The following is a 10,543-nucleotide window of genomic DNA, read 5'->3' as shown; positions in this document are numbered from 1 at the left end:
GCTATGGGTATTTATAGCCTGAAGGAGCTCAAAAGTGAGGGAAAAATTTTTCCCACTGATATGGGTTTAGTTTAATTAATTATAATAATAAGGGTAATTGAGCTTAATGATGTGTCAGAAAAATAAATTATTTAATTCTTCACCAAAAGTTACTTTTTTTTTTTTTTTTTCCTGTTGTGTGAAAATGATGTTTTGATTTTACAGAAATCCGTAAATTATATTTTTGTTGAAAGTAAATTATATTATTATTATTATTAAAATATTCTGATGCATCTACTCAGTATCAATTACAAATTGTAATGGGACAAAATTTTCATTTTTTTTCTCTGTGATAAATTCAATATTCAAGTATTACTTTTATATTATCATATCTTGTCTCTCAAATATTTTAATTTTTTTCAATGACTACTTTGAATAATTTTCGATTCTTGTTAACAGTTCAAGTTTTCAAACCAATATGGGGTGGGAATTAACAAGGAAGGTTGTAGCTTTAACTTTTAATTCATTATTTACCCACAATTTCCTGTCAAAATAAGACTTTAACATATTCCTACAAACACCGTTTTTTATTAAAGAAAAAAAAAAGGAAATTAGAAAAATCATTGGCACTTGCCGGTGACTGTCTGTTTGTTTCGAGAGATGAAGTGGGAATATTTTTAGTTTTATAGAATCAGACTATGGAATAGTTAAAAACAGAAAGTGATTGAAAATAACTAAGGAAAAATAATTATATTCTTTGTGTTTCTAATGGCATGGAATCTCTTATAAGGACATCATTGGAGGAAATATATGAAAATATAAATTAGAAAGTAATGGTAAAGTTATACAAATTTATACAAAAAAATAAATAAATAAAAGGTTTATATTGTCAATATTTTGATATAAATAATCTTAGATGAAGATTCAACCTCTATTCTCAAAAGAGGAATTGTGTGGCAGTTACAATTAAGCTAAACTCATTTTAATATAATGGTAACTTTTTAATTTTTGTTTTTTCATTAGTCAATTTTTAACGTAATCCGTACTTACCAAAAAAAAAAAAAAGGTAAAACCTAATTAGTATACTAATTTACTATACATATATAGCAACTCTACAAATTCACTAATCATAAAGTTTCAAAATTAGATTAGTAAGATTTACAAAATTAGCAAACTCCTCCCTATCCCAAATATTGTAAATAATAAATATATTTGAAAAAAAAAGGTTCGGTGAAAATGGGAGATCACATGAGAAAACATTATGAAAATGCAGAAGTGAGGAAGGCAAGTGGGAGTAATGGGGTGATGAGTCAGGGCTGAAAGGGTTTGTGTAAGTCCATGCCTAACAAAGTGACAACTTCCATTAATAATGGAACTTCAAGTGGAAGTTTAACTTATAGGGCATTGTCAATGTCACCCCCTTCCCTTCTTCATATTCTTAATGCCCAAGTTCCAATTATTCATGCATTTCTTTTTATCCTTTCCACTACTATCTTTTTCTCCTTTTTATTTTCTTTTTATGTTTGGTTAATTAGCTTATAAAGTTTCTAAACATTCTTAACATTGTGATTTTGGGTTTAATAACTACTTCTTGAAAGTTAAAACATCTTATTTGATATAAATTTCAATTTTATATTATATTTAATTTTGAAAATTTTTTAATATTATAAGGGACCTATTTAATATAAAATTAAAACTTCAAAAATTTATTAAACATTTTTAAAGTTCAGACTTTTTAAACTAGGTTACAAAATATAGAAACTATAGAGATTGAGTAGAGTTTATAAACCTATTTTTATTATTATTAAAGAAAGAGGAAGTTATTAATTAGTTTTTTTAGTAAATATCAATTTATACCCTTAAACTTTGTGGATGGTATTAATTTAAACCTTAAATTAAAAGTTGTCTCAATTTAAACACTGAATATCTTGGTAGTATCAATTTAAATCCTAAACTTTTATAAGTATATCAATTTAAACTCTACACTTTCATAAGTATATCAATTTAAATCTTAAACTTTCATAAGTATATCCAAATAAAACATAATATGACACATTTATGAAGCTTTTGGATTTTAATAGTTATACTTATAAATGTTCAAGATTTAAGATGATACAATTATTAGTTTGAGTTTAAATTGATATAATTATTAAAATTCATGATTTAAATGGATCTAATTGTTAGTTCATAATTTAAATTGATATTTATCAATATATAATTAAAAATAAGAGATTTATTTTGAAAGTTAAAAAAAAAAAATTTGAGATTTTTCATAGAATTTCCCAAAATGAAAAGAGATTCCAAACTCCAAGTTGATGTAGATTTTGGTAGTTAAAGAAATAAGAAATAATAAATAATGCAACCAAAGCGATTGAGGGAGAGAGTGTGGAAGAATGTGCCAACAGTCACTCATATTACTGTCATTTCCCATACACGAGGAGCTCACATCACTGCTCCCCTCCTCTACTTCCCTTTTTTTTTATTATCTACTTCTAAATCTCTTCCTTCCACCGTTTTACTATTATTATTTTAATACAACAATAAAATATTTTTTAATCCAAAAAATTATTCGTCTCACCATATAATGCACCAGTTACATTATTTGAGGACAAAAAATTGATTCCACACTCACAATCATAGTTGAAAAAAAATTAATATATGCTAAGTTCGAAGGGAAAGACGAGAAAAATGAAAATAGATGAAAAAGTAAAACTTGGAATAAAAGTAAACAATTTAAAATTCAAACTTAAAGGATGAGGGCTAGGACTTTAAAAGTTCGATATTTTGAAAAACAATGGGGGAAAAAAAGGAAATGAAAGGGAGGATTTTGGGGGCTCCTATTCCCAAGAAGCTGAGAAAGGAAGGGGCAGGGAACCCACCATTCTTTGAACCAAAGGAAAAATAAACACTAAATAAAGTATAAATCGGCGTCTTGTCTTGGGAAACACAAATTTCAGCCTTCTTCTGGATCATCTTCTCTTCTCTCTTCAATATTATTCATTCTCTCTCTTAAAATCTTTTTTTTTTCTTTAGTTATATGATGATATTCCCAGTAAATATTTAATGTGCACTCGTCAATTATTACAATATATATTTTTTTTAAATTTTATATTTCAAGTTGAAGTTTGATGAATATAGAAGGTTATCCGGTTACATTCATTAATGAGCTATATCTATTGATTTATTGTATTAAAGTGTCTGTGTTGGTCTATAATGAACTTATGGACTATTATGGTCATATTCAAGAAATTGAAAACAATGGAGACAATGACTGCTTTTCTTAAATATCACTCAATTAAATAACAATCCATGCATATTAATAGGGAATGTTCGCTTTCCCCAAAGAAGTTGTCTGTGGTAAGGTATAACTATAAAGTTTGGATTAAGAGATTGAAATGGAAATATGTTTAAGTCCTCATTAAATATCTCTGTTTTGTTTGATTAATGATCAAATAACAATTGTACATACTACTTTCTTTCAGCATTTTGACATATTATTTATATGATTTTTTATTTTTAATTAATTGGTCTCACACAATTCTCTGCCCTATAATGATTTCTTATGGTATAACTGAAAGCTTGCACTATTAAACCTAATATTAGAGGTTTGATTTCACACTCCACATGTCATAAAAAAATGTTTTTTTTTTTTTTTTTTCACAACAACCAGCGCAAGAAGGTAACCATAATATATTAGATATTTTCCTAATAAAAATCGATAAATATTGACCAACAAGTATGCGAATTTCAACTTTCCATAAGAATTAAGTTCCAAAGTGGGAGAGGTATGTTAAGCCTAATGTCAAATTAAGATTGGAAGAGTTATCAGCAACTTTTCTTTGTTTATGATTATGTAGGCAAAAGAACTCACAACTCCTATTGAGAGCATCACGTATAAAATTTTCAAAGATATTGAATACAAGCTTTCCTGCAGTAGCAGGTTGAAATTCTCTTCTCATGACATAAGAACATCAATCACCCCATAAAGAGAGAAGAAAAAAATAATAAAAATTTTAAAAGAAGAAAATTGTAACCGAGTCTGAAAATCAAAACTGAATTCTTTGTATACATGGGCTTGTTATATATGAAACCTGCCTGTCCTGATTGATATTTCCCTTGAAACCATGAGCTTTCTATCTGCCAAAAAAAGCATTTCTTCCCTGAATTCTTATCATCTAATCTTTAAACACAAGAAAGATCATGGACGTGTTACGGGCTGATTCTTTTCAGTTGTCTGAATGTCTTGCTGAGGTTTGAGCATCGACCACTTTCGGTTCGTGCCGCTTTCTCTTGCTTCGAGAACTTCTTCTTGATCTCGATGAATGAGTCTTTGCAGGAAGCTTAGATGTTTCCTCATGGTTGCCTGTCTGAGCTTTTTCATTAGTAGATAATTCGGGAGGAACATCTGGCCATGGTGTTCGTTTTGCAGGTACAGTAATCTCCAAAGGAGGGTCAATTAACCACCTGTATGAAATAGAATTGGAAGCATTAAGTGAATATAAAAGCTAACATCCAATATTGAGGGTAAATGAAGGTTGTCTACGGAGGATCCAACATCCCAGTGAAATGGCCAACAACGCTGTTAACTCAAGAATCCAAGTAAAAAGAAAATCCATGTGAAGAAGATATCATAGTCAAATCTGCAAATGCAGACAAAGAAACAAAGAAACAAAGGGGAAATATTATAGTGAAGATGGATGTCTCTTTCAGGTTATAGTGAAAATGAAGATGAAACAAGGTAGATCAATGCGGATTAGTCTACCAAACAGCAAGGGATCACCACATTTCAAAGTCAAAGCGCATACAGACAGAACGATCACTTTATGCTGACACCTTTTTGTAGGAACAGAGCGAAGAAACTATCCATAGGTCATTTAGGTAGCAGGGTGAGCATCCAAGTTATCAGAACATCAGGGGAAGCTCGGAAGCAAGTCTGAATATCTCACAGGGACGTAGTCCAAGAATGGCTAATGAAAATTTTGAATTGCAAACCGAACGTCAAATCCCTGTGACCCTTGCTTCCTCGAGATTAAAGACTGCTCAACTAGATTGTGAATTGGGATCCATATGAGCTCTGGAGTCTCCTAGAAATAAGAGGATTCTTGTACTATAATTTTGTAAATGAAATTTGACAGAAAGATGAGCAAAAATATGAAGGGACTTGCTAAATTACTAAAAGACCACAGAAGCCGAAAATATTGTAAAACTATCTTGTTTTGGTGATAGTGACGCCCTACCATGACTCGGATTGAGTAAAAAACATATTTATGGAAAATTTAATTGTATTCTGGATAATTAGGGATCAAATTTCTAAAGGAAAATGAATGACACAAGTGAAGAAACATGTCCAAGGAAATGTTTTATCAGATTTGAGATGTTTGGAGATACCTTCCCCAGTCGAATCAAGCATTTGGTGAAAAACTTAAATTTTAGATCTTACATTGTTTCACATACATCACCTTTACCGTTTGCCATTTAAAGGGAGGAAGTCTTGGAGCTATGAGTCAATGATAAGAAACTATTCTATCTGTTGGGGGGAAAAGCCAATCGAGAATTTGTGGGTTGAGGCAAAGCCTCTCCGGAATTAGAGAGGTGGGTCGGTTATAGATTGTTCTAAGAGGAGGTGTATAGAAAAAGACGCATAAATGGCGAAAGAGAAAATGTGCAAAAACAAATGGGAGAAAATGCAATCAGGTCACCAGAATCTGGCCATCAAGATGAGCAACCCTTCTTGGAAAAGATAAAGACAAGATTAAGAAAGCGGTTATGGTTTTTGTCCTGGATTCTTATAGGTGTTCAGAACGGTCGTCAAAACTCAAAAGTGGAAAGAGAATGGGCATAATAGGAAGAAAATATTTACTAGGCAAGAAGAATTTCTAGGTGAGTGATGGTGATTCTAATCTTACCAACATTTGAGCGTAATATGTTAAATGGACAAACATGTATGAATATGAACTCAATCTATCATAGATTTACAAGAGGAGCCTGTAGTAGTTCTTGTCTTCAATAGAACGATAAAAAATCTAAAAGATTATCCATGGTTTCCACCAACACTTAGGGTCATCTCGGACCTGGAGGTAATGATAACTTAGAAATGAGGATAGCCGTACCTATGCCTAAGAGAAACACGGAAATAATAGATTGACAAAGAAATTTTATCCACAACAAGAATAATTTCAATTGAAAAATGGTATGTGCAAAAGTTTACTAAATAATATAAAGATCAAAATAAATCTACTGAACGTAAATATGGTGACTAAATAATCTTATATTCTGTAACAGAATTACATAAAATTATGAACAGGTAAAATTGTATACTATTTTAAATAAAAAGAATCTTATATTTGACAAAAATTCACATAATAATAGTGATGTTTTCAAATATAAGAAAATGAGTCATCTAATTTACAAATATAGTAAAATGTCACTGTCTATCTTGCTATATTTGAAAATATTTCCAACAGTTTTACCATTTAAAAAATAATTACCTATAATAATATGAACATATGAAAAATATATATCCCGTTAAATTTGTTAAATAAATGGTATACAAAATTGTCAAAAGTAATTTATGTAAATTTAATTTTGGAAATTAGTATAAGAAAATGAAATGCAAAAATGGCGGAACTTTTCTGCCTATAATAAGACCAATATGTGTTTGGATGCAGATGGAAGTGATCAGCTAAGATGATCAGGCAAGAAATATAGCATATAGTATCATTAACAATTGCATCAAACAAAAAGCACAGATCAACCGCCTACCACCTCCTATTGGCTCCAATATTCAAGTGAAGTGGCCTTCTAAGGATCATTAAATATTCATGTAAGTTGGCCATTTATGTATCGCAAGCACCCCAACAATAGTAATTTTCATAGCAACATGCAGAAGCTAAAGTAGAGATACAGCATAGACAAGACATCAAAGCTAGATAAAAGTGCATTTGAAAAACATGAACCATGTCTTGACCAATCAAAATGTGAAAACCACTTGAGATGTTAAATCATGATCAAGTACAGGTGAACAGGACATCCTTGGAAGCTAGAGACATTAAATTAAAGGATCATCAGATCGGACATTACCAACCTCTACATTAAAATAGGTGTTTGTAATGTTATTCAGATTTCAATACACAATCGAAACAAATTGACCCAAAAATCGCATTTTGTTTAATTTCAGGTTTAGTGGTATATCTAACGGATTGATGAATTTCATATATGTAAATTTGTAATAGTGAGGAAGGCATCAAATAAAAGAAGTTACTAACCCATGAGGAAATTTGCTATCAAAACGAGCTTCAACTCTGAGCCACCAGAGCAAAACTTGGCGGCCACAACTTCCAAGCGGCTCAACCATCGATGTATCCTTCAAAAGAAATAGTGGACTCTCTAAAGCATCATCCCCAACCTCCAATGTATCAAACTCATTGACCCATTCTGGCTTATCTTCTGCATCTTTCCATAGTAACTTGGAATTCAATACAAACCCACACCACTCAAGCTTCCTCGGAAGAACTGATGTCTTGTCACCAATGAATTTAGCACTCTTTCCGGCGTATGGAAGCGCATTGAAGGTGTGCCAACCAACCAACTTATTGGAAGAATTGCAAGCAGGACCCTGAGCAGGAATTGGTGGGTTCTCCAACTCCTCTGATGATTCATCTTGTTTATCGGACTGAACAATAATTCCGACAGACAGAGCACCAAACCACTTCACATTCTGGATCTCATCAAAGAACTCCATACTGTGCATATTACTGTCATCCATGAATATCACGATTCCATCCAGCATCATTTTGCTCACAATTCTGCATCATTTCATACCTACAGAATCAAATTCATATTCTAAAAGTAACCTAAAATGTTCAGTCATATTAAGAGAAAATGGGGGCTAAGGATTATAATATCATCATCATACACAATCTTTTGATCTTTTCACGTTTTTGGCCCTGCAATTAATAGCTTACTAACTAAATCATATACAGTCAAATTGTACTCGAGCACTCAGCTTTGTTTAGAAAGAAACAGGATTGTCTAACTAACTTCTAAATTCTTCAAAAAAGAAGCAAATAACGGACAAAGGACAGGCATGGAGAAATAACCTCAAGCCATGGAGCCTCATCTGAGCCTCCATTCGATGCCTACCCTCCCAAGAAGTTGGCATCCGCTGATTGAACCCAACGTGGATAGTCTCCAGCCCAGACTTGGCAAGAACTGAAGCAGTCTCGTTGGTGATTCCACCGGCTTCAACCACGATCCAAACAAGCTCGTAAGGCACCAACATCAGCGAGTGCATAACACCAGTCATGTGGAGCGCCTGGAAAGTCCGCACATAAGTTGGCGTTATAGCAATTATCTTTCGAGGATTCTTGACCCCGAATTGACGCCTCTGTTCTCTCTGTACCGTCTCAATAATCTGGTGAGCCTTCATGACTTCAGTAGGGTTTGGATGCGGCCACGGCCGGATTCGGATCCCATGCCTCCCCACAACCACACGGCTACTCGAAGTGGAAATGGTCGTAGACGCCGTCTTATTCACCGGAATTTCAAGATTTACAGTCGGATTTGACAGCGAAGTAGAGTGAATGTTCAGGTCAGTGGCGGATCGAAAAGGAGTCAAGTAAAGGTTAGTGGTGGTGGAAGTAGAGAAGAAAAGGAAAAACACAAGACGAGAGAAGCGAAATCCAAGTACAAGACTGATAAGGCAACAAAGTCCATGAAGAATCAGCCAGAAAATCCCCGCCGGCGACTTGATTGGACTATCCGCCGACGAATCCAACGGCGATCCTCTGAAGCTATTAGCCCGACGGGCAGCATAAGTCTGCTGCAATGCAGAAAGCTTCATATTCTGGGTTTGCCCCCACTAACCCTGGCCTTCAGTCCAGCAGAAGGGGATGATGGGTTGGGTCAGAAGAATTGGACAAATCGCCGAAAAGGGGATATTTCAGAAGTTGCTTTAAAGCTGAGATTGGATTTGGCTTGTAAAGATAGCAAGAGAATGGGAATGGAAGAAGGAGCTTAAGGGGTTGATTAGAGAAGAATTGCTTTGAGTTTAAGAATGAAAAGGTCGGGTAATGTCTTTGTCTGAGTCTTGGTTTGGCGCACGCACACACACGCTGTGAAGAAGGCGATATTAAGCCAAAATGAAAGGGAAGGGCCCCAGATGCTCGACGAAATGCCTGAAAGAGACAGTAATAGAGGAAAAAAGGAATAGAATAGATCAGTTAGAAAATGAGATGAAATTAAATAGAGAAACAGTTGGGATTTGAAGGGGGCAGCTTCAAACGCAAGCCAAAAGCATCCATGGCATTGGCCGCAGTTGGTTTGGTTGACGCTGGATAAACAACAACAGTAGAAGAAGAAAGTAGAATTCAACGCTTAGCTTCCAACCACAACCAGTGGTTGACAGATTCAGACCTCTTTTCCTCATATATGATCATCATTCAATTTGATACAACAAATATAAATTCTCTTTTTACCTTCTAAGCAATCAAATTGGTGAGACTCAACAATTGAACTCTGACCTTTTCCTTCTTCCTACCTTCAACAAATTTCCACCCATCAAATGATTGCCTAACCATGCACAAATCCTCCATGTAAATCCTACCGTTTTCTTCTTTTCAAATTCTTTTACTAACCTTACAATTCTTCTCCTTTCATTCTGTTACTAATTAATAATTACGCATTAAGGAGCGAATATAAACTGCACAACTAAAAAATTTAACTTTATAACTTTATATCTTATCTTATTAACTAAAAAATACACAAGGAATGATCTGCCCTCATTATTCTATTTCTGTATCGACAGCTTGATAGTAGAGATTATACTAAACATATGGTTTGAAAAATAAAAGTAAATAAATGTATTTTGAGCTATTTAATTTTAATGAACTATTTGGATAATTAGTTTTGACCAACCTTATATATGAAATCATAATAAGTGGCAAAAAAAGTTACCATGTTTCAGATTTTGTTATATGAAAAAAAAAATACCTTTTTTTTTAAGAATACAAGAAATAACTACTTCTTCTATTGTTTATAGCAAAAAGTATATCATTAATATAAAAGTTTAAATTTTATAAAATATTTTGTTGTGTGACGGATGTGTTATTGTTGAGATAATTCTATTTATCGTAAAACCTATGTATTTATCTTTAAATGAATTATAAGTTGAGTAGATAATTTCACGAAAAAAGTACCATATTTTTTACTTCAAATAATTGTTCTTTGTTTCTAAAGAAATGAATTATTTTTCAAATTTAGTTTCTAAATAACTAAATTATTGATAAGTTTGGTTTGTATGATTTAGAAGTTAACCAGTCAAACTAATTTATTTCGCTCTATGACAATTTGATTACTGTTCAAGTTAAAACAATAAAAATACGCTATTGAAAACTTTGCTATCAAACCATACACATAATATTTATGGAATTCTATTATAAGGAGTTGAGAGCTATAGGAGTAAATAATAAGGTCGAACTAAATAAATATGGAGAAAATAGTAATAAAAAAGGTTGTTACAATAAATATTCCAAAACTTTTCTTATCGTTTTAGAATTACCCATAT

The 10,543-nt window shown here is 32.6% G+C and overlaps 1 protein-coding gene across 1 annotated transcript; it reads right to left on the bottom strand.

Moving 5' to 3' along the window:
- Positions 1 to 3,804: 3,804 nt before the first annotated feature.
- LOC120073343 (beta-1,4-xylosyltransferase IRX14) lies at positions 3,805 to 9,272 on the bottom strand. The gene is made up of 3 exons (XM_039026128.1): positions 8,079 to 9,272; positions 7,245 to 7,784; positions 3,805 to 4,443 (listed from the first exon to the last, which is right to left on the bottom strand). Exons 1-3 carry the CDS (start codon positions 8,819 to 8,821, stop codon positions 4,206 to 4,208), a joined length of 1,521 nt encoding a protein of 506 aa, XP_038882056.1. The 5' UTR covers positions 8,822 to 9,272; the 3' UTR covers positions 3,805 to 4,205.
- Positions 9,273 to 10,543: the final 1,271 nt, after the last annotated feature.

Source organism: Benincasa hispida, chromosome 3 (assembly GCF_009727055.1).
Source record: "Benincasa hispida cultivar B227 chromosome 3, ASM972705v1, whole genome shotgun sequence".
NCBI classification, from domain to species: domain Eukaryota; kingdom Viridiplantae; phylum Streptophyta; class Magnoliopsida; order Cucurbitales; family Cucurbitaceae; genus Benincasa; species Benincasa hispida.
The sequence above is the reverse complement of the archived record's forward strand: the minus strand, read 5'-3'. Positions and strand labels throughout refer to the sequence as shown.

Bases quoted from the DNA above. Each gene is read 5' to 3' on its own strand.
- LOC120073343 (XM_039026128.1), bottom strand. From the start codon at position 8,821: ATGAAGCTTTCTGCATTGCAGCAGACTTATGCTGCCCGTCGGGCTAAT. The intron at 7,785-8,078 runs GTTATTTCTCCA...GAAATGATGCAG, and splicing joins ATGAGGCTCCATGGCTTGAG to AATTGTGAGCAAAATGATGC. The intron at 4,444-7,244 runs GTTAGTAACTTC...TATTTCATACAG, and splicing joins GATAGCAAATTTCCTCATGG to GTGGTTAATTGACCCTCCTT.